Source organism: Peromyscus maniculatus, chromosome 6 (assembly GCF_049852395.1).
Source record: "Peromyscus maniculatus bairdii isolate BWxNUB_F1_BW_parent chromosome 6, HU_Pman_BW_mat_3.1, whole genome shotgun sequence".
NCBI classification, from domain to species: Eukaryota; Metazoa; Chordata; class Mammalia; order Rodentia; family Cricetidae; genus Peromyscus; species Peromyscus maniculatus.
In genome coordinates this window covers 112,683,756-112,708,653 of record NC_134857.1, presented here as the reverse complement: position 1 = coordinate 112,708,653, position 24,898 = coordinate 112,683,756, and the positions used below count along the sequence as shown (strand labels likewise).

Here is a 24,898-nt window from a genome sequence, read left to right as displayed (position 1 = left end):
GGTTATAAAAAAATTTGGATGGCTTTAAGTATTCATAGTAGGTATATTCTATACTGTCACCACAAACAGTGAATTAGTAACTACTGAACCATTGAGTCTACAGGAAATGTAGAGTTAGGTTTGCCACACATCTTTCAAAATACATCTTTTTTCATATACATTGTTGATTCATTTATGTTGAACTCAGGATCAACATCACAAGCCATTATTTATCGTTTAACCCCTTAAATATTAAAGGAGATGGTTCTATTATCTTTACATGTAAATGCAAGTATTTAAAGAGCCCCTCATCCATAATCATCTCTTTCAGTGCTTCTACATTCTAAGACAGTCATATAGTGTTGAAGAGAGATGGTAGGCCAACCAGGCTGTCTCTGTCTGTAGACAACCTATTATGCCTAGATGCCTTAGTGCTTGGGAGTATCCATGCCAATAAAACCTCTATTTAAGATCAGTTTGTGGGGTTGGCAATTGTATCTTTTTGATCATTGTGCCAATAAGTGTTCCCCTCTCCCATTACCATACCCATTCTTCCTTGGAAACTATTGATATCTTTGAATAAAGTTTTCATTCCATTTATTCTGGTTTTCTCTTCAGGAATATTACTGTTCAATAGCCAACTCTTCATTGTCTCTCTACCACATTCCTCATATTTCACTTTTCTTTATTTTTCTTTTCTCTCCATCCTTTATGTTTAGGTTTCTTAATTCATTACAGAGTTTTTATGCCATAATATTCCTATTTCATAATACTTATAAGGAAGTGTTTCCTATAATTTTGAAAGCTACAAAAATATCTCAACTTTGTGAATGTTTCCATATGTCTACAACGATAAGAATGTATCTGTGAACTACCACAACTATGTACTTCTGGTCCCTTAAAGACAATGGAGATTTTCTACCCTCTGGTGGAAAAGGAGTAGATATGAAAGGTAACTAATATTTGCTGAGAGTTGGTGGTTTTCCAGGGTTGATGCTATGATCCTACTTATTTCTTACAATATTCCTATGGAAGAGTCTTTTATTTACATTACAGAGGAAAGCAATACTCTGAAGATTAGTTACTTGATAAGGTCAAATAGCTAATGAATACTTGGGCCAGACATGAATGCCAAACGTTTGTTCTTCAGTAGTAGTGTATTATTTCATGTGGTAGTCCACATCTCTACAAGAAATGTTCCCATTCCATTTATCAAGCATAGTCTGTTTTTCCTTTCTTGGTATTGCTCTCAAATTTCATTGGCTGTCTTCCAGACCTACAAAAAGGAAATTAAACTAGAGATTTTTAGAATAAACACAAAAAGCAGCATAAAGCATTTGCTTTTAAGCCCACTGTGAGAGTGGACACAGAAAACTATATAAAGCAGTCTAAATATACCTCAGTGGCCACTTTATTATAATGCTGTAAATAATTATGGTTAGAGTCACTAAAGAAAGACTAAATTATGAAGCCAGACTCAGTGGGCAAAGTGCTTACCATGTAAGCATTAAAACCTGAGTTTGAGTCCTTATTGTTGGTTATTTGGTGCTCTTACCCTGCGAGGAAATGTCACAAAACATGACAGAATCCACTAACAAGAGTTTCATTAAGATAAGGGAGAGAGACAGATGTGCACAGGCCTGCAGAAAACACAGGTAAGTAAGAGATGGAGCCAGGAATATGGTGCCGGCTTAAAGGCCTGGGCCGCACCTGCACACACAGGCCCATGTGGCTACTCCACACATGCACGTAGATCACATGGTTGCGCTGCGAGCTTTACGCAACCACGCAAAGACACGGGGTCCTGGTCACGTGAGACGGTTTGACCCAGAAATGGCTAGGCGGAAGTGCCTAGGTCCACAGGGCATTCGCAACCATGCCCAACCGTGGGGGCGTGTTGTGAATCCATATCACTTATTACCCACGTAAATGCCGGTGATGGTGTCACACATTTATGACTCCAGTGATGAGGGGTCCCAGACACAGGCAGGTTCCTGGGGCTTGCTGGCCACTCGGTTTCCTTGAGATGCAGGTTAAGTCAGAGATCCCTTCTCTCCCAGTGTCAACCTTTGGCCTCCACAGGTGTGTACACAGGGAAGCTGCACAAGGACACATACACACCAAGAAAGGTCAAATCATAGTCACCTTTACTCCAGGATGTCTAAAACACATGTAACTGAATTTTAAATTTTCAAATTGTAAACAAATGCTTTGAGTGTTTATGATAGAAAAAGAAATGTCCCAAAAGATTGTCCCAAAGGATGAGTAAATTATAATTCTACAGTAAAACACAGTAGTGAGAATAAAGTTTCACTTCATGTATCAACATAGAGCTTGTGAACCTAATATTGATTGAGAAATTCAAGCTGCCAAAAGTATCCTTACAATTGCATTAATTTAAGACTTATAAATAGCTAAAGCTAAACAATATCACTAGAGTTGCATAGCTCTACAGCAAAAATTTACAGAAAGTCAGTATATTGGTAAGCACAAATTCAGGATGATGGTTCTTCGACGGCAGGAAAGTGAAGGAGAAACCTTCGGTGGGGCATACTCACTGGACTGCAAAAGGATTAGTAATGTTCTGTTTCTTAACTGATGATTAGATACCTCAGTTTTCACTTCACATCATCACTGTGTATAATTTACATATGCTTAAGATGTGTGTTTATGTATAAAAATACTTAACAGCATATTTGGTGTGTTCTGGTATTAATTATCTAGGAATATTTAGATTGATATTTAGGGAAGCTTTCTAAAGATATTATATGATTCATCATTGTTACCAAATAAAATATGAAGATAACAGAATAGCTACATCAGGAAGCACATTTGAAACAATATTTATTTATCTAAGGAAACTTTTTTTATTAAATTTTTTTTAGCATGTACACTATTATGAAATAGAAGTCCAATTTTCTAAATTATGATATGCTCTTTGTAAACATACTATCTGAAATTCATGATTTGTAGGTCCCTGAAAAACATAATTACAATAACAACATTGCATTAAATTCTAGAGAAAACATCATCTATTTATAAGCTTTGATAAATTTATAGAAATGTGGGGGCCATTTTTGTCATCATGAATGAGCATCTTTGAAGTAGGATTATTCTGTTGCAAAACAGTATTTCTCCTTTATGACTGAGTAACTATATTTATTTTTACTTAGACAGGTAGATAAGATAAACTATGAATTACATTTCAGTATAGCTGCAAAGAATTTTACCAAATGTTTGCTATAAAAAGAGTTAAAACTAGCAGAATTGAGAAAAACTAATTTGTACCTTATGGGAGCCTGTTCTCAGGTTCCTCGTGGCTTTACCCAGCAGGTCCGCATAGAAGATGATCAGGACCACGGGCCTGAGTGCAGGTGTCTGAGATGGTCTGCACTTGGCTGTGCTGGGGGAGGAGGTCTTTTGCTCCACCCCTTGGCGGCTCTATAAAAACCCTGGGGCAGAGATAGTCGGCCCGTTGGAATAGGTTCCAGGCCCTCTTGAGGCTATCTTTTTATTTTCTATCTGTTTATCTCCGCAAGATTCTCCGCTATAAATCTATCTAATATTTCCTGCTGCTTGCACTCAAGAAAACTCTGGGGAGCTGTGGGGTTGGTGGGTAAACGCCCCACAGTACCTTTTTGAAGTTTATAGAAGATTTTTCTAAAGGGTTAAGATTAAGTCAAATCTCAGCCGGGCGGTGGTGGTGCAGACCTTTAATCCTGGCACTCAGGAGGCGGAGGCAGGTGGATCTCTGTGAGTTCAGGGCCAGCCTCGTCTACAGAATGAGTTCCAGGACAGCCAGGGCTACACAGAAGAAAAACTCTGTCTTGAAAACACCAAAGGAAAATAATAATAATGATAATAGGAAAGATTAAGTCAAATCTCTAAGAAAAACTATGTTAAGATTTAGGAACGTCTATGTATTTTCTATTACATTTGCATTTTTATTGCATTATACTCTACAGTTAATTATTTAATGCTGATTTATATCCAATGTTATAAAGGAAATACTAATTTTCATTTCTTATATATTACATGTGAATTAAAAGACTTGGCTTCCCATTGGTTAAAACTCTAAGGCATATAGATATTTCTAAAGGTTTTCAAATATTTTTCACTTCTAAAAGTATTTTTTCACACAGTAATTCTTAATTGTATTCATAATTTTGAGAGGATACAGAATGTTGGGTTGTGAGTGATGGGAATCTTTTGAAATGGGTGGTTTGGGAACAGGATACAATCTAATGCCTTGTATCAGGGTCACTGTATGCATTTTTTTTCTTTTCCTGGAACTAATCTCCTTAAAAACTAATACTCCAGACAAACAATGCCCCCTCTTCAGTGCTGAGTAAAAGTGGGTCAGGAGAGGATTAGAGACACTGGCATTGCACTAAAGCGAAGCAGTGTAAGTTTTACTTTCACAGCCCTCCTTGTTATTTGAGAGTTCTTAAATTGCTGCTAACGCTGATCCCGTCCTTTTGCTTCCTCTTCCTCGCCTTGGTGTGCGAGCCCTTATTGTTCATCTGCATATGTAATGTCTTCTTAGAAATTTCCCATTGCATTTGCTAGTTTTTGAATATCTGTCAGCATTGAGGCCATTTGTCCATCACTGACCCAATCTCTGCCTGTGTTCCTTCTTTCCTTCTTTTAGTCACTCAGTTCTCCCTCCTCAGGGTCTGGTACCATCAGCACCGTGCCCTCAGGAGCCTTCTTATAAGTGTTTGAGTCAATAAATACATTGGAAATCTACTAGACACAAACCGGGACACTCTGGTATAGAGTTGGATAAGATGTAATTATTTGCAGTTTTATTAAGAACCTATTAAAATAAGACCAACTCAGAAAACTTTAGTGCCAGCATCCTGTTAACCCATTCATGGAGAGAACTGTGCTACTCTGACGACAGCAAATAGGCTTTTGAGTCTCTTCTGTGCAGTGAGGGTTCAATGTGTACCTTTATGTGGTTTTATATACCACAAAGCTCCCAACAACCATCCCACGAACACACTCCTCTTTAATACTGAAGTCCATACTTGTTTCTTTTTTTCCTTCATATTTTTCTTTCAATCTCTCGTCAATAATTAGATACTCATTTTTAAACATCTCAAAAGTAGTATACTCAATACTCAGCCTTCATATGGATTCACTAGGTCTTAAAATGTGTCTTCTCTCTTTAGCTAACACACACTTTTTTCCCCTAAACCTTTTGAGAGACCTGATAAACATAATGACATTTCACTCAAATACCATGGCATGTATCTCCTAAACAAGAACATTTTTCTATTCTATCATCTAATTATTACTAGTAGTTAATTATTTAGTATAATGCTGTTATGGAGTAGAGTGCCCATGTACAAATTCTTCCAATTGCCTGCTCACTGTCTTTTAACATCCAGGAACCAACCAAGAACTATTCATTGTTTTTACTCGTCATACATCTTGAGTATCTCTTAATTTGGATCATGGCTTTAAAATTTTTTATAACATGACATTTTTGAAAGAATCTATACCAGTTATTTTTCAGAATGTCTTTGATTTTTGTTTCTTTTATTAAATGAATATTGAACTATTAAAAAGTCTGCAGTAGGATGACTCATAAACATTTTGGCCAGCATACTATAGATTATACTTCAGTTTCCTATAATCTGGAACACATGACACCAATTTCACACGTGATATTAAGTTTGATCACTTGCTTAAAATGATGTCTGTGAGAGTTTTTTATTATAAAAATAATAGTTTCCTTTTTTCGTGTATTGGTTTTCTGTTGCTGTTATAAAATACAGAAGCAATTTAAGGAAGAAAGGGTCTGCTTTTCCTCACTGTTCCAGAGGGATCGTCTAGTATGATGGAGATGGCATGGCCTGGCAGCAGTAGCAGGAGGCTGGTTGATCATATTTTATCCATACACAGGAATAGAAAGATGAATCTAGGAACTTTCAAAGTCCACTTCTCAAAAGTGACCCAAAGCAAGACTGAAATTCAGCAGGGCAAACACCAGATTCAGCAGTCCATCCAGCATCAGGGGCTTCAATTTCAGGGGCTTAGATGTCTCCACCCCTCCAACTTTGCTGTCTCCAACATACCCCACCCCCTTAGGCTAGTTATAGTCCCTTGATATAGCTCTTGTTGACAGATGTCTCATGGTTCTGACTTCTCCAACATCTTGAGGTCTCCACTACACAGCCCATGCTTTATCTTTACATCTTCGTGCAATGGCCTCTTAAGTGATGCCTTGCAAGAGAATTCAGCCTTGCTACACATTGCCTGGCCTCAGTAGCTCTTTGAACCCATAAAGAAAAAATCCACGACTCCCTAAATCTTGCATCTGTTTTTTTCTAAAACTATTACAACAAGGCTAACTATACCAAGTTCAGCTACCAGCTTGGGATGGACCTTTGCCTGTTTGGATCACAATTAGAGCAGCTCCCCCACACACAAACACACACCCCGAGACAGGGTTTCTCTGTGTAGTTTTGGTACCTGTCCTAGATGTCACTCTGTAGACCAGGCTGGCCTCAAATTCACAGAGATCCGCCTGTTTCTGCCTCCCAAGTGCTAGGATCAAAGGTGTGCGCCACCACCGCCCAGTCTTGGAGCAGCTTTTGTGTGCTGTTGCTTCCTAGGAGCAGGGGATGCATTCCTTCGGCTTTTACCTTTCACAAATTACCTAGGTGGGGTCTTGCCCTGCGGGCACCTTTCCTGTCTTTCCAGTGCAGAGCAGGAGCTTCTCTGGCAAACAAATGAGTACATTACTTTTTTTTCAAAGATGTATTTTTTGTTTTATGAGTGAGTGTGCGTGCGTGCGTGCGTGCGTGCGTGTGTGTGTGTGTGTGTGTGTGTGTGTGTGTGTGTGTGTGCGCACCATGTGCATACCTGGTGCCTTGAGGAGGCCAGAAGAGGTCATCAAATACCCTGAAGCTGGGATTAGAGATGACTGTGATCCATCACATAGGTGCTAGGAACCAAACCTGAGTCTTTTGCAAGAGCGGCCAGTGCTCTTAGCCACCGAGTCATTTCTCCAGCCCCAGGAGCTCTGCTTTATAGTATTCAGCACTGTTTCCAGTTCCCTTCTTGTCCTCTTGCTTGCTTACCAAAATCTTTTTAAAATGTCTATCAGATATACCCCCAAATGCATCTAATTCAAAGTAAACTCAAAACCTTCTCTGTAGATATGAAGCTTTGCATACTCCAGACCTCCAGATAATTCCTAGTCTTCTTTCCTGCCAGTCTGTCTTCACTAACTATATTTCCCCTGGATAATTTATATCCTCCACTTCCTTCAAATCCCAGACAGGCTCTTTCAGATCACTGTATCTACAGCAAGTCCCCTTCTGTACCTTTTGCCTTTACCCTTTGTCCTTTAACTTTTCTCTCTGATATACATTTCTGGTTTTGTCTATCTAGTAGACCAGATGTGTGACCTCTGACTATACGAATGACACCAACCTGTACAATGTACTAACTTAGTGTCAGATGGATTAGCAGTTTGAATTCCTCTTAATCATCCCTTAATGTTTGTCTTAGTATTTCTGTTGTAAGATGAACATCTTGTCCAAAGCAACTTGGGGAGGAAGGGGTTCATTCATACACTTCCAAATCACTGTTGATCTTTGAAGAAGTCAGGACAGGAACTCCAGGTGGAACCTGAAGGCAGGAGCTGATACAGAGGCCATGAGGAGTGCTGCTTACCAATTTCCTCCCCATGGCATGCTCAGCCTGCTTTCTTATAGAACTTAGGACCACCAGCTGAGGGATGACTCACAATGGACTACCCCATACCTCCTACATATTAAGACAGTACCTTATAGGCTTGCCTATAACCTGATCTTCTGGAGGCTTTTTTTTCAATCCAGGATACTTCCCCTCAAATGACTTTAGCTTGTGTCAAGTTGACATAAAGCAAGCCAGCACAATGAGCACAAAAAGAAATGAGGCTTTTTGTCTTGTGGTGGTTTGGATGAAAATGGCCCCCACGGACTCCTGGAGTGGCATTATTGGAGGTGTGGCCTTGTTGGAGGAAGTGTGACACAGGGGATGGACTTTGAGGTCTCAGATGCTCGAGCCAAGCCCAGGGTCACTCTCTCTTCCTGCCGCCTGCAGATCCAGATGTAGAACTCTCAGCTGCCTCTCCAGCACCATGTCTGTGTAGGTACAGCTGTGCTTCCCAGCTTGATAATAATGCACTTAAACCTCTGACCTGCAAGCCAGCCCCAATTAGATGTTTTCCCTTGTAAGAATTCCTATGGTCATTCTGTCTCTTCACAGCAACAGAAACCCTAACTAAGACACCCCTCTTCTAACAAGTCACTTAATTTTATAATCGATGTTCTCTCCTCATAAAACATTGCTTGCAATTTTTCAAATTATACGAGTTAACAAAGAAATAGTGCTTTTATGGGCTGTATAAATTGGTAAGTTATTTAGAGTTTCACTTCTTAGTATTAATCCAATCTGTTTTTTCTCACTACTTGGCAATGAGACCTTAAAAGGCAATCAGAACTCTTGTATACTAACCTAAAGTTGTTGCTTTTTATTATAAATGAAAATACAAAGTCTTTTACAAAAGTCATTAATTTATTCCTTTTAAAAGTGTCATCATAGTATTTATTTTGCTCTCCTACATAATACTTATTTTTGTATTGGCTTTGAAAGGAAAAAGTTCTGCCTTTTCTCTTTTACTTAAAAGTGAAAACTAATCCCGTTTGTAAGATTAAAATAATGGTAGCAGATGAAAACTTTTGACTAACAGCCATGTTTTTGGTATTTTATCTTCTGTTTTTTTGGCTTCTCAGTGGTAATAAAGAACCATACATATATAAAACCTCAAATCTCATTTTAGAAGTTCTTAGCAGTCACCAAAATATTACCCTGTGTTTAAGACTAAAGAGATCCCTTTGCCTGTTCTGTGTGTGTGTGTGTGTAGATGTGTGGGTGTGCAAACAAATACCTTCATGCTGTCAAGCTGTGTCAATAACATCAGATCACAGATTTTAGAGAAGATAGTAAGTTATTTAAATTTATTTTTCACTGGATATCCAAAAATGTTAAATGTTAAGCCTAATATTATTGTAAAGAGTTCTCATGAGCAACCTATTTTTTAAACATGAAGAAGTATATTGAATATGGTGAACACTGCAATTTTATATTTTCAGAGTATTTTCTTAAATTGCATTAAATATGTAATATCTTCTTAGTCACTAAGGAGAAATATTGAAATTAGTAATATATTTGACTTTTTATTTTACTTTTATTGAAAATAGTTATTTTCTATGTTCTGATCATGTTTTCCCCTCCCTCATCCCCTCCCAGATCCTCCCTGCCTCGGCACTTCCCAAACCTCAGGCCTTCTTTCTCTCTCTTGGAAAACAATCAGTATAAAAGACACCAAACAAGGATAAAATAAAACATACTAACAAAAAGAAGAAAAACTGAAAAAGAACATGAAAAACTCATATACACACACATAAAACCCATAAAAAAGTCAAAACTGTAAACCATAATATACAAGCAAAGATCAGTAATGGGAAAAAAATTAAAATGCCAAAACAAAGCAATATAGACTAAAAAAAAAAAAAAAAGAAAGAAAATGAAAAAGAAAAAGAAAGAAGAGAAAAGCCTCCAGAAACTACCTTTGGGTTTGTTTTGTGTTGGCCATCTGCTGCTGATCCCAGGGCCTGCCCTTGTGGTTTGTATAGCCAGAGAGACTCCCTTGGAGGAACTAACTTTTCCTAATGGTTAATTAGGTTGCTAATTGGAGAGAGCTTCTTGGCTAAGGATTGGCACTTGTCTACTACCCCATCTCAGCACTGGGATGCCTTCTAGTTTAGGTCTGTGCAGGCCCTGTGCATGCTGCTTCTGAATCTCTGTGAGTTCAGATGTGCATTGGTCCTGTTTTATCAGGAAGACACTGTTTTCTTGGTATCATCATCTCTGGCTCTTACAATTTTTTCACCTCCTCTTCTACTAAGTTCCCTGATCCCTGAAGGAAAGGATTTGATGAAGACATTCCATTTAGAACTGTCCAGTTGTGAGTCTGTAGCAAGTGTTCTTTTCGGACTATCTTTGGACCACCAGCCTGCAAATAATGACCCAAAGACTTAATATTAATTTTGAAAGCTTGGCCTTAGCTTAGGTTTTTCGCCAACTAACTCTTAGAACTTAATGAACCCATATCTTTTTTAATCTACATTATGCCACATCACTCAGTTACCTCTTCTTAGTATGGTAAATCCAACTTGCTCCGCGTCTGCTGGCAAAATCATGACAAAATCATGGCAAAATCACTGGAAGAAGATTCCTTCTTCCAGTTTCTCTCTCTCTCTTTCTGGAGGTTGCACCTACCCTCTCCTGCCTAGCTATTGGCCATTTAGCTTTTTATTAAACCAATCAGTAGGCACCTTGGCAAAGACATATCTACACAGTATAAATAAACATTCTGCAACATTTCCCCTTTTTTGTCTAAATAAAAAGGAACAGTTTTAACTCTAACACTGTAAAACTATATACAATAAGAAGAATTACCAGGTGAGGATTACATTTACAGTGTCCAGTCCATTTGTATTTGGCAAATTTGGAGAAACTACTCTATTATCTATCCTGTCTTGTTGAGTCCAAAGTTTTATTCCTAAATCATTTTCTATCCCAACTTGTATTACCATCCTAAAAATATCTTTTTAGACCCAAAAATATTTTCTTAGATAAACAACTTAAGCTTTTATGTCTCTCAACCTTATGCACCTTCCATCTATTTTGTTAGTTTCTTTTCTGAATTTTGTAACAAGGAAAACTGTAACTAAGACTATCTAGTCTTTAACTCCATCAAAGATCACCAAAGGATATAATATTACCTGAGTAAACAGGAAGTGCAAAGCAAACAACTTCTAAAATGATAGAAATGACAGATAGCTGGCTGCCTAGACAGTCACCCAAGGGTACTCTGCAACATTGGGGCATCCATGTTTGGCCTACAGGCCTACGAAATCTGACAGACTATTCTTTGAAGTGGGAATTTTGAAGGACTGTCCTACCTTTTCTTGGCAAAAGTTGGTAGTCTCTTTCTCTTGTGTGCTACTTGTCCAATTTGGACAGCATACTGTCAGCAGTCAAGGCAAGGACAGTTTCTTGCCCAGTGGCTAACTTTGCCACAATGAAAGCAAACTCCATATGGAGGGTCCTTGATACCCATTATCCTTTTTTGAAGTAGATTGGTGCTGTCAGGAGCAGACATGTTTCACTGTCATGAAAAGCCTTATGTTATTAAAACATCTTAAATGCCATATACTATAGATCTCTGAAGTGTTTGAAGACCATCTATCTATCTAAAATATATCTCTATTTGACCTTACAAACATACATAGCATGGCCACACATTTGATTGTTAGATGACTAGCTACTAACTTGTATTTCTCAATTATCCTAAATAGCTCTTGTAACTTAATTAACCCATATCTTTTAAATCTACGCTCTGCCATATGGTTCAGTTACCTTTTCTTAGTACAGTACATCTGACTTGCTTCAAGTTTGCTGGTGAAATCATGTACCTAGATTTCTCCTCCCAGTTTCTTTCTTTCTTCCCAGAAAGCCACTACCCTCTTCCTGCCTAGCTATTGGCCACTTAGTTCTTTATTAAGCCAATCAGAAGGCACCTTTGCAAAGACACATCTGCACAGTGTAAACAAATATTCTGCAACTTGAGTTTCTGTATTAGTTCCCATCTACTGCAGGAAAAAGCTTCTCTGATGATGGCTGAGTGAGACACTAAGCTGTAGGTATAGCAGTCATATTGCTATATTCCTTTAGACAAGAGTATTTGGTCTGTTCTGAGGTCACCGAATAGATATAATAAGAATATGGTTAGAAAACATGATTTGTGGAGCTGGGAAGATGGGTTAATTGTTAAGAGCATTTCCTGATCTTCCATAGGACCAGCATTCATGCCCACACATAATACTCACCCAGGCACACATACATACACATAAATAAAAAATAAAATAAGTCCCTTTTGAAAGTCTAATCAGTAAAGACATAGAAGCAGTATTTATTTACTCTATGGCCCAAATAAGACCACACCCTTTACTACAGTGACACCAAGGTAACTTTTGACTAACCTTTTTGCCTTTTAGCTAAATCGATGCCATTTATACACATTTCAACTTCTACCACATGACATTTCCTAGGAAAAAATACTTTAGTGTATGTTTCCTGATAATTTTGAGATTAAATTATGAAACTACCAAAGAATTAAACTTGATTAAATTTATCTGGTGTTAGAAATAAATTAAACCTAGAAACAATACATAGAGGAGGCAGTATAGAATATACAAAAGTAAAAAAGAGTTTTTAAAGAGAGTAAACCTACTATATAACAAACATTAATAGTGGTATGTATATTTGGGCCTTATTCAAAATATTTTACTGATAAGAATTTATGATTCCTTATGTGGTACATAAGAGCATAGGTCCTGGACTGTCAGCATCATAATCCTGGCTTCATTATGGATAAATATGAGTGATGCTATTTTTCATTACACTCATTCCTCTCACAGTAGAGTAGCAGAGCCAGCTTTGTGAGCTGCACAGAAAGGACGATGAGGTGGACAGTGCAACGTGCTCAGGACAGTGTAATCGTTCCCATTACCAATACCAACAAAGAAGAACAGCCACTCTGTGGCTATATGGCATGTGCATTAGTGGTATATGTAATATAGATTATTTTGATGATCTCTTCACTACATCCCCAGATCTCTTCCATCTACGGCAAGTGGTTCTCAAGTTTCCTAATAATGCTGTGACCTTTTAATACAGTTCTTCATGCTGTGGTGACCCAAAATTATTTTTGTGGCTACTCCAAAAGTGTAATTTTGCTACTGTTATGAATCATGATGTAAATATGGAGACAGAGGTTTGCCGAAGGGGTCAGGACCCACAGGTTGAGAACCACTGACATAAAGACTTGATTCTATACCTCCCATGTATTTAGCGCATCTTTCTTTTTTTTTTCCCTTTTATTTTATTTTACAATACCATTCAGTTCTACATATCAGCCACGGATTCCCTTGTTTTCCCCACTCCTGTCCCCCTTCCCTTCCCCCCAGCCAACTCCCCATTTCCACCTCCTTCAGGGCAAAGCCTCCCCCGAGGACTGAGATCAACCTGGTAGACTCAGTCCAGGCAGGTCCAGTCCCCTCCTCCCAGACTGAGCCAAGCGTCCCTGCATAAGTCCCAGGTTTCAAACAGCTAACTCATGCAATGAGCACAGGACTCGGTCCCACTGCCTAGATGCCTCCCAAACAGATCAAGCCAATCAACTGTCTCACCTATTCAGAGGGCCTGATCCAGTTGGGGGCCCCTCAGCCTTTGGTTCATAGTTCATGTGTTTCCATCGTTTGGCTATTTGTCCCTGTGCTTTATCCAACCTTGGTTTCAACAATTCTCGCTCATATAAACCCTCCTCTTTCTCACTAATTAGACTCCCGGAGCTCCACCATAATTAGCTAAATACACCTCCTTTGTATTTAGCGCATCTTTCTTATTCCCTGTTTCTGGCTTCTTCTCAGTATTCAGAACTCAGTTTAGTCACTTGATCTTTGAGAACTTCCCCAACTACCTAACCTAAAGTACTCCATCATTCAGTTTAGTTGCTTTTAAAAAAGTCACTATACTCTGAGAAAGTTAGCACTCCCCTTTGGAGTGGCCAGAATACCATTTAACCTAATTATTTCTGATTATAAGGTAGAAGCTAAGAAAGAATTATTTTATTGGCCTCAAAAGTTAAAGTACCTTCCTGTTGTTGAGTTTCTAAAATGAAAAATGAGTAACTGTTTTCCAAAGTTAACTTTTTAGTTCTAAAAGCTTTGGTCTTGTGAACAACTTGGAAAATATTGTGGTCTTTAAAAAAAGAAAAATACCACAGGTAAGTGATATTTATTTCATGTGATATAAATACATTCGAATGGAATGAAAATGTTTATGTTAGTTAGCTCTGGACATAGTATTCAGGAATCAAAATGTTTTATTCCTCTCAGAGAATGAATGGCAGAAATAAGTGTTAGATTTTCCATTAGCCACTTGAAGCTCTTCTGTGAACAAAGTGAAGCTCTGACTTGGCATTTAATGCGACTACACTTTGTTGAGCTTTTCTCCATCCCACCCAGTATGCCTAAACGGTCTTCTATCAGCTTTTTAAAAGGCAGCACGGAGTTGGATCTGGAAAGGTGAGGGGTTCGTGTTCTCTTTAGTCTGCATCTGCAGTACTGTACCATTAAAGATCTTGATCTATTTTCATTTCTTCCGGAATAATCCGATTTTTGCCACAAATTGATTGCTCAACCTCCTGTGTCATTTTCTATAAAATCCAAAAGGTTACGAAAGTCCCACAGTGGAGAAATGCTCTTTTTGGAAATGGCGACACTGCAAGGTCAATTTATTGAATGGAGTGACTTATGAGACCTCTAATGCCTTATCCAAAACTGACTTTCACAACATAAACTGAGTTGTTATACTGCTAAGCCTCCTGGATGAATTTTTATTTAGAAGGAAGACTGAAATAAAATGCATTTTATGACTGATTCTGAAGAATTAAATTTCTCCCTAATGTGGAATTTCTAAAGAAATTGCCTCCTTACTCTGAGAAACATACCTCATTTTCTTGAGCTCTCGCACATAAGAAAAGGTAATGATGGCACTGACTGAGATTTACCAATCTGTCATCCATTTAAGAAGTAGCATGTCATGTTGAGAAGATTGAAATCGATGTTAGAAATCTTCAGTGAGTCCCTCGTCCAGCCTGTGACTTTAAGCCAGTGCTAATTGTCCTGTAGGATGTGCATTCATTGTCCTCGTCTGTAAAATACAGACAATGTCAGTCATCTACACCAACAACCCGAGAGAGTTTCAGGGTGGTGATACGTTATATGTGAGCATGCTCCCTAGATTGCAGAGTCCTGGCAGCAGAAAGTGTTACCAGTTTAAAAGCTTAGGAGCTACATGCATGTTTGTTGTTGTTGTGTCTACTTTAAATGTATGTTATGCAACATGGTTAACAAAATACATTTCATAAGCTCTCCTGGGATGTCCTATAGTAAGTAAACAAGGTGTAAGTTCATTAAGGTGGAAACCATTCATTATACATGCTTGTATCTCCAGCATTTTCTGGAACAGGTTTGTGTAGGCTACACTGGTTGCCTGACCTGTGTGTTGAGTGATCTTTATGGAGGTGTTATTCATCCAGAAAGTATAAAGTGACCTCTTTTGACATTAGGAATTTCCATGGTGTCCTCCTGTCTTTTGTAGTAATATAATTGTCAAATGTTCTAACAGTGTATGGAGTAAAATTACACTAGTGAAGACACCATGACACTATTAAAGTTAATGATGCCATAGGATTGAACCATAAGGTATGTGAATAGACAGAGGTATGAGACGATTAAAAGTATCTACTAGTGCAAGACTTTGCACACTGGGATCCACGTGTCCAAGAGGATTAGTGAAAATGACTTTAATCGCAAAGACCATATAAGTAAAGTCTTAGCATCTCTGGGATGTTATCTCAAAAATGAAAGTGACTTCATATTGCTGCTTTCCTATTCTCTCACAAGAATTTTCAGAAACTTTTTCCTACTTAAGACACTTCCATAATTGATTTGTTTTACTGTTTCAACAAATACAGTCAGAGAATTGATATCTAATGTGCTTCATGCATCGAACCTGTAAAATTCAGCATTCTGAAGTGAAATGCAATTTAAAGCACAAATGAAGAATCATTTATTTTTAAACAATTATTATCAAATATCAAAGGACTGATGTGGCTAGTGAAGTGTGATGAGGCTAGAACATGAGGATGCATCAGAAGTAGCAGAGGTGAGTTTGGCTGCTTATTGAGGACCCTATCATTAAAGGTTCTGTTTCCTCACCAAGAAGTAAGGTTTTTTGTTAGCTGATTTGTTTGTTTTGTTTTTCTTAAGGCAGAGAGGAGTCTTGAAGGTATTTAAACAAAGCAGAGAGAGAGAAATCTGGGTAGTTTTGAAGAGGCTTAAGTTAGCACATCCAAGTAGATCTCACTCTCTGATTAACTACTCCGAACAGGCAGAGTGTAACACCTCAGGATGCAACTAGGGAAGCAGGAAAGTCTGCTAAGGAACCAGGACATTTGTGGTCTCCAACTCCATGGTTCAGAATGCTGCAGTGACTTCACCAGGTCAAATCCGTTTTCTTAATTACATCACTTAATTGCAATGAATATCAGTTGAGGTTGAGTGCTCCAGAAAGTTTTATGAATAATCTCATATATTATCTAAAATAAAAATGATTCAGGCTAGCATTATCAAAGAACATCTTTAGTGCACAACTGCAAGAATAATGGTACTGTCTATTCAGAAGCAGACAGTAGTACTATTAGAAATAGAAACCAGCCTTAAGAAGGTCTAAGCACATTACATATTAAAGTAAGGCCATGTTTTTTTTTTGGGATGCCAAGGTCAAAATCACCAGCAGTGCCCTTCCCTACCTGCCCCTGCTTACAATTTCAGATCTGCCTGATCTCTGCTGCTTCCTCCCCACATTGAGCCCCAGTTTTCAAGCACAGATGAGCTTATTGTGGTTTTCCACTAAACAAGCTGGATTGTTCTTAGCAGGCCTCCCCTAATTCATTCCGTCATAAAATTCTGTGCTGGGTCTACGAAGGCTTCTCTCACTGTATCAAACACTGCTTCATCTTCAGTACACACATTCTGCCTAGGTACCCTGGTAGCACCTTAAAGGCATATATTGTGTCTTACACATTTTGAGACTATCTGGCCTCAGCATATGTGCAAATACTGGGCGTGCTGTAGGTGACTGCTCCACGCAAGGCGATCAGCTACCCTTGGAAGAAACTCAGGCTTCCCTCTCTATTGCCCTCATCTACATGATAAAAGCCTTTCTTACACTAGTGGAAGCAGGGGTGCTCTGTCCTTAGGGGCTCCTGTGGCTTTCTAGAAGGTGGTAAGCACCCATGTGTTCTCTGTGGAGGAAATTTGCTTCTGCTTTCCTCATTTTATAGTTTCTCAAATGGAAGTCTTTTAAAAGTAGTTGAGAGGGTACCTAGGCTGACCTACTCTGGTAATCGGATGGCTGAATACCTTAGCTGACATCATAGAACCCTCATCCAGTGACTGATGGAAGCAGATGCAGAGATCCATGGCCGGGTCCCAGGCAGAGCTCCAGGGGTCCAGATGATGAGAGAGAGGAGGGAATTAGCAAAAGATATCGAGACCATGATTGGAAGAGGTGCAGAGACAACTAGCCAAAGTAGTGGAAACGCATGAATTGTGGACCAATAGCTGAGGAGCCCACCGTGGTACCGGACTAAGCCCTCTGGATAAGTGAGACAGTTGTTTGGCTTGAACTGTTTAGGGGACCCCCAGACAGTGGGACCAGGACCTGTCCCTAGTGCATGAGCAGGCTTTTTGGAGCCCAGTAGCTATGGTGGGACACTTTGTGCAGCCTTGGTGCAGGGAGGAGGGGCTTAGACCTGCCTCAGTTGATTGTACCAGGCTCTGCTGACTCCCCATGAGAGACCTTGCCTTGGAGAAGGTGGGAGTGAGGGGTAGGTTGTGGGGGAGGACTGGGGGGTGGGAGGAGGGAGGATGGGGGAATCTGTGGTTGATATGTAAAATGAATGGAAAATCTCTTAATTAAAAAAAAAGGAAAAAAAATTAAAGTCACTAAACCATTAGTTTTCAGTCTTTTTCTTCAGATTAGTTATATTTTTTAATTCATACCATGCTGTTGAGAATCTCTATTGAAGAAGTTTAGTATGTGTTTAACCTGATCGTTTTCTTAACTTTCATATATAAGCAAGTTATAACAGGCAGGGTACACTGTTGCTTCACACCAAGAAACAAAACATGAGAACTGCCCGACCCCAAAGGGCACCCCAGGCCCAGTAAAGCCTTTTTAACAAGTCTCCTTGACTTTGTGTTCCTCACTTTGCAAAAAGCAATCTCATAGTCTAAATACTCAAATGCATCCTAATGTGAGTTAGACCAAGATCCCACTGCAGAAGAATTGTGACATCATATGTATTTAAATGTTCTCTGCTTGGATTTCTTTTTCCACTTCACCTAAAGGGCCATCATTTGTAGTGAAGATAAAAGTAGATTGCAATTTTATATTTGTAAATTGTTTTAGAATCAAGGATCCTGAATAAAAATACAAAGTAGGGTTTGATTTTTAAATTAATACATATTCTAAAACACTGCTTTTTTTTTACCTTTTTGAATATACTTGAGATCCTGTTTATGTTTCCAGGAGTTTTATAATATTTATAAATCTGGAATGAGAAGAGAATGTCTCCAATAGGAGACAGTTATTAATGTATCTAGGCATCTGGCTGCTGTATTTTTAGCTCAACCTTTGTGAATACTGTATGAACCTAGTAGTCCCTCCACTTAAACACGAATCTAAAAGCTCTCTGTCTTCACCCTTCATTTTGGTGTAGATGTGTTTACTTGCAAAGATAGCTGTAGGAAGGCAAGTCTTTTACCAGAGCTTGCTTTTGAAACACATATAAGGGAGTTATGCCATTCTGAGTTTATGATAGAAGCACTTTATAGGACTGCAGCTAGAACTCCATTTAGTAATTTTCTTTTCTACAAAAAAAAATAGAATTTCTTTTTGTCTTACAAAACTTCACAGATGGGGAAAGACATAAATACGTGTGCTCACTCTTTACCTCACTGTGGCCACTTAGCAGCAGCATTTGGAACTCTAGCCCTCAGACAGACCCTCAAAGTACACTGAGTTATGCAAAACCCACGAGAGTCTGTTTAAGGGGTAGCAAGGATTTATTAAGATATGAAATGGGGAAAAGTACACTCACGAATACAGAACCAAGTAAACAACCATCGTTGTCCTCCGTTCTTCTGGGAGCAAATGGATCCAACGTTCAGGTCTCTGATCACCCCAAGAGAGAGAATAGGCACCCTCTTCTCAGATTTTAAGCAGTCACATAACCCACCAAAAGGCTGGTACTCCAAAGATATTGTCGGAACAAATACCCACAACACCTTTACTTGTGTATTGTCTTCTGACTTTGCTGCTCTTCTCCTTTATTCTTATTTCAATTATGTGTGTGTGCATACATGTGCGTTTCATGGAGTACACATGGAGAGAGCAGAGGACAGCATATAGGACTTAGTTGCCTCTTTCCACCATATGGGTCACAAGATAAACTCAGATCATCCAGCTTGGAAGCAAGTACCTTTACCCACCAAGCCATCTTGCCTACCTTCATCTCCCATAGTCTTAGTCTCTAAGACAAATTGGGATGGTCCATGGAAAGATGGACAGGAGTGTGATGCATCCCATACAGTGAGTTATTAATGGTAGAAGCTACGTGGAAGGCGTAGAATCTGCTGCAGTGGAACAGTACCTCAAACAGTTATTCTTGAAGGAGTAACGAGGCTGATGGAGTCTAACCTCTCAATGGTAGACTGGCATTTAATAAAGGAGATGAAGCCACCCACAAGCCAAGAACACTGGACAGCTGAATTCCAAAAACACAAGCAATTTCCAGGATTTAAAATCCTGAATCATGACATGACACTGGCAGAATTCAAGTTTATCTGCTACATGGAATACTCGCACCAAATGTAAGGTCAAGCTGTAGGCCTTGTGTACATCCTACTTCACAAATGAGTCTGTCAGATATGCTAAGCCTGTAGGCCAAAGATGATACCCCAATGTGCAGAGAAACCTCGCGTGACTGTCCAGGCAGCTGGCTGTTTCTGTCATAACTCATTTTTTGGAAGTCACTTGTTTGCACTTCCTGTTTTACTAGGTAATATTATTTCCTTCTCAGGTCTCTGAAGGAGTTGAAGATTAGATCATTATAGTTACAGTTTTCCTTGTTAAGAAATTCAGAAAAGAAACTCACTAAGAGGTGTTAAGTGTCTAAGTTTGAAAGACATCATAAGATAGTTTTCTGTTGGTAATATAAGTTAGGATAGAAAGTGAATCAGGTACATTTTGGACTCACCAAAATAGCATAAATAATGGAATATTTTCTCTGAATTTGTCAAATGCAAATGGACTAAACATTGTTGATGTATTTGTTGCTATATATTGTATATAGTTGTATATATTGTATATAGTTTTTTAGATTCGTTATAACTTTTTTATTTTTATTAGACAGAAAAGGGAAATATGGTGATATTTTATTTGTACTTCAATAAATAAAGTTTGCCTGGAGATCAGAGGAAATAGCTAGCCATTATAAGTAAACAAAGAGGTCAGGCAGCAGTAGCACACGCCCTTAATCCTATCCCTTAGCAGCAGGGTCTCTGTGTGTTCAAGACCACACTAGGGAACAGAGCCAAGTGTGGTGACACACGCCTTTAATCCCAGTATCCACCATAGAGGTCTGGAGATCTGTGCAGACAGACAGAAAGTGACAGAGCTGTGTAGGAAGAGGAAGTGAGGTAGCTGGGCTAAGAGAGCCAATGAGAGGCCAGAACAGCAAGGCAATAAAGGCGTGGGTAGACAGGAAGTAACTCACATTTGGAAGCTGAGAGTTGGTGAGGTGAGGTTGGCTGGTGGCTTTCCCTATTTCCCTGATCTCTTTAAAGCTTTCACCCCTATTTCTTGCTCCATGTTTTTTATTTAATAAGAGCATTTAGAAATTTGTCTACAATCTGCCATGGTTTTGATGTTGTTCATGGCAGGTATTCCTAGTAGGAGGTCATAGGTCATTGGGGTGATGTATGAGTCTCCTGGTAAATTCTACAAAAGAAAAGCTATTATAAAAATCTGAGCCTGGGCCAGCAAGATGGTTCAGCCAGAAGAGTTTGCTGCCAAGCCTGATGACCTTAGTTCTAACCCTAGGACCCACGTGATAAATAAAGTGAGGAACTGACTCCCAAGCAAGTTGTCTTTGACCTCTACCCACATTCCATGGCATAAGCATACAGACGCATACAGCAAACCAGTCAATTAGCAAATCGGTTTTGGTGTTGTAGAAGTCAGCCCAGCCCTAATGTCTGAAGCATCCTGCCTCACTGCGTACCTTTGTTTTTCTGTCATGTGCCCTCAACACAGCTAGTCTTGTCAGGGTTGGACTTGGAGCCTCTTTTTCTTCGAAAGTAACCTGCCTTAGATATTTGGTGCAATAATGAAAACTAGTGCAGAAGTGTTCACTGATAAATTGTTTCAGTTGTGCTGTGTATTTGAAAATTGTCATGATAAAAGCTCAGGTGGTCTTCATGAAAAGTGATACTACAGGGACTCATGTATTCTGTGCGTGAATGTTTATAATGACATCGTTAGAGGGAAATGAGTATTCTCTTAGAATAAAAAGCCACATTAAACTATCTTCACAAATGAGATCACTAGATTGGTTTTCAAACTCGTAATTTTTGAAACTCAGGTTAGGCATGGTAAATAATTTAGAATGTGTAAAAATTGAGCCATGTTGTATTATTGAATATTGAATTGAACAATAATAGAACATAGGTTATTGAAACCAAGGTGTATACATAATCAGTGTAATAGTATGTACCATTACAATATATTCTTAGAGACAAATGTACTGACATAAAAAGATATTTGTAATATAATATTTTATATATGGCTGAAAAGTTAAGGATTTGAGATATAATGTTTGTCAATGTTACTTTTGAAACTGGATATTATGATTTTATTTTTTATAGTAAAATTTTCCTAGTTTTAAAACTTAATTTAGTAACACAAGAAAGAAGGAAAATGGGAAATGGAAAGATAAAATGTATTCTATTCTTTTCTCTTAAAATATTCTCTTAAAAATATTTTTTTTCTCTAAATTGGAGCAAGAAAATCTTGATATCTCTACATATTTTTTTATCAAACTGAAGAAATGTGTTTTATACATAAACAACAATGCTATTCATCTTTCTAAGGATGTCTTGGGAATGCCACAAGTGGGCTTTTGAAAAGGAGTTACAGTGATGTCATGCTGCTGGCCCCAGAGCATTTCATACTTGGAAATGCCCATCTTTAGTCCCTAATTGCATTAAATTTCAATGTCTGGCTCATAAGGAAAGGAAGCTTTAATGTGGGAAAGGAAAATCCGTTTTCCCTCTGAATACAGTAACCATTGATAGAGCTCTGACTGTATGACACCTGTGTCCCTGGTTTCTCAGAGTCCCACCAAAAGAATCAAGAGCTCAAGGAGACCAAAAACACCAAAGTGTTCTCATCAGAACTCTGTAAGCAGATGTGAGCAGTGTTGACGTTGGTGATCCTTTACAGAGTATCTCTGGGAGCAGTGGAGGAAGAATATTATTTTCTCTTCATGTATTCAAATTGATTAAAGCCTTTATGGTTCTGAATTTAACTTTTCAGCTATTACTTGTACTCTTTAGAAGAAGGTGTCTTCGCTGAAAGAAAAGTCGCATAGTGTGTTACTTACTTTTCTATTGGAATGATAAAATCCCAGGACTAAAAACAAGTTATAGAGGAAACAGTTTACTTTTGCTTTTGGGCTCCAGAGGGAAAGTCTGTCATGGTTTGAAAAGCATGCAGCAGGAACAGGAAACAGACTGGTCACATTTTCATCAGCATACAGGAAGCAGAGAGATAATGGGAGTGGATTAAAGCTGTAAACCCTCGGGCTGGAGAGATGGCTCAGAGGTTAAGAGCACCGACTGCTCTTCCAGAGGTTCTGAGTTCAGTTCCCAGCAACCACATGGTGGCTCACAGCCATCTATAATGAGATCTGGCACACTCTTCTGTATACATAATAAATAAATAAATCTTTAAAAAAAAAAAAAAAGCTGTAAACCCTCAAAAGTCTTCTCTACCTCCCAGTGATGTAACTTCAGCAAGCCTCTCAACCCCAGATGTTCTATAACCTCTCCAGAAAGCAGCTCCACCAGCTGGGGTCAAGCATTCAAGTACACATTAATTAAAATAATTTAATCATAAGTAGAGCTAGTCTCTGGGTTCGACTTCTCTAGCTCACAGGATTTACATGAAATGTGTAGTTCATTCTTTGATGTGTATGTGTATACATGTGGACATATGCACATATGACACTCTTCCTCTATCCAACAGCCTGTCCATTCTGTCTAATTGGTCCCTCACAATGCTAAATGTTTTCCTCCTCTCTTCTCTTCCCCAGGCAAAATGTCCACCGACCGAGCTTTGAGGAAGCAGCAACAGTTGAATAACCTTGCTTACGTGGTGCTAAATCAAGCCAAACCTGGTGACAGAATTGTGGATTTCTGCAGTGGCGGGGTATCATATGTCTCTCTTGTCCTTTAGCCTTTCCACGATCATGAGACCTTGCTACATTACATTCAAGGTCATGATTTTATTTGGCAAACTTATTGTCTAACACTGAACACGAGCCATGGGAACCAAAGTTGACTTTTTTGTCTTCCCTTTCAGGGCCACGTTGGAATTGTTCTTGCACATATGCTGCCCTCTTGCCAGGTAAGGGTGAGTAAGAGACCCGGTGGAACAGGTTAGGAAGTCCAGTTCAGGGCCATGTCTGCAGAATCCTCCCTCTGCATTGCTGATTACTCACTCATCAAGTCAAATATGTGACACGTGACTCCTAAGATCAGAATCTTAACTGGGGGCAAAGGAGAGTAAGACTACAGTAGAGTTACTAGGATTTTAACGTGTATGTGTTTAGTAAAACAGGGTATCTATTCCACTATTGAATAAAATGAATATGATAACGCTAACTTAATTTTCCACACATTCACAACTAGAAATGTTACTAAGGACTATCTGGTTAAAAAAAAAATGTCATTTTTTAAAAATATATAGTCAACTGGGGCAGAGCATGACTCTGTGAGAAGAAAACCTAGAGCTGACAGATAGTCAGACACCTGGTGGAAAATGACCGGGGTGGGGCTGCGGTTTCCTTAGAGGAGTGGTCCTCAACCTGTGGGTCGCGACCGCTTTGACAAGCCTCTGTCTCCAAAAGTATCTCCGTTATAACTCATAACAGTAGCAAAATGATAGTTAGGAAGTAGCAATGAAAATAATTTTATGGTTGGGGTCACCACAGCATGAGGAACTGCATTAAAGGGTCACAGCATCAGGAAGGTTGGGAACCACTGCTCTAGAGAATAAAGAGCAAAACAAATCAAAGTTGAAGGAGAAGAGACGAGCCCTGTTGTAGTGTTGGGAAAACAGTGTTAGGATTGGCTAAGAGGAGGGGCTCACAGGGCAGAGTCCCGGGAGGCAGAGGGGGGCGGAGGGCATCTTTTCCCCATTCTAGTAATTCTCCTTTCTGGTAATTCTCCTGGAAACTTAGATGGACTGACCCGGACAAGGGCTTCAGCTAGATAAAACCACAAGGTTTTTAATATCAACTGTATATCAAGTGTTTATGTAAAGTGATACAGTATCTTTCTATAAAGTGTGCTTAAGGAAAAAATATATGATAACAATGTCTTTAATTCTACCTGTGATTACTGTTGGAGGCTCCTTCTGCCTTCGGCCTCACCCCACCAATCCAAGCTATTCCCTGCAGCTTCTGGAACCTTCTTTATCATAAATACATGATATGGCCTCCCGTTATTTCTTCCACCTCATCTCCATCCCTTACACCCTGCCCCTCTTTCCCACGATCATTGTCACCATGCACTGTGCCAAACCCTATCAGCTTTCTCAGCTCTTCACTGTTGATATACCACAATCTTCCTCAGGCCAAGCCGTTCCCTTAGCTAATCTCTGTTCGTTTTCAGGCCTCCGCTAATGTTATTTCTCCATTAAAAACCCGCCTTAGTCTCCAAATCTGAGTTCCCATTACACTTCAGTCTGAACATATAACACGCTGTTGTTTCTTTCTTTCACTTATATCATTGCATGCTAAACTTCAGGAGTTCAAGACATTGTTCATTTTTGTACCAGGTGAACTATCATACAAGATAGAGGATTAGTAAAT

At 39.0% G+C, this 24,898-nt stretch overlaps 1 protein-coding gene across 8 annotated transcripts in view; it reads left to right on the top strand.

The window, feature by feature from the left end:
* The window catches only part of Gstcd (glutathione S-transferase C-terminal domain containing), a 111,212-nt gene that overhangs the window by 70,541 nt on the left and 15,773 nt on the right, over positions 1 to 24,898 (top strand). For all 8 annotated transcript variants that reach the window (XM_076575012.1, XM_076575009.1, XM_076575010.1 and 5 more), the window contains 2 exons: positions 23,117 to 23,232; positions 23,386 to 23,430. In XM_076575012.1, coding sequence (XP_076431127.1) covers positions 23,117 to 23,232; positions 23,386 to 23,430 — 161 coding nt within the window. The remainder of the gene's footprint in view (positions 1 to 23,116; positions 23,233 to 23,385; positions 23,431 to 24,898) is intronic.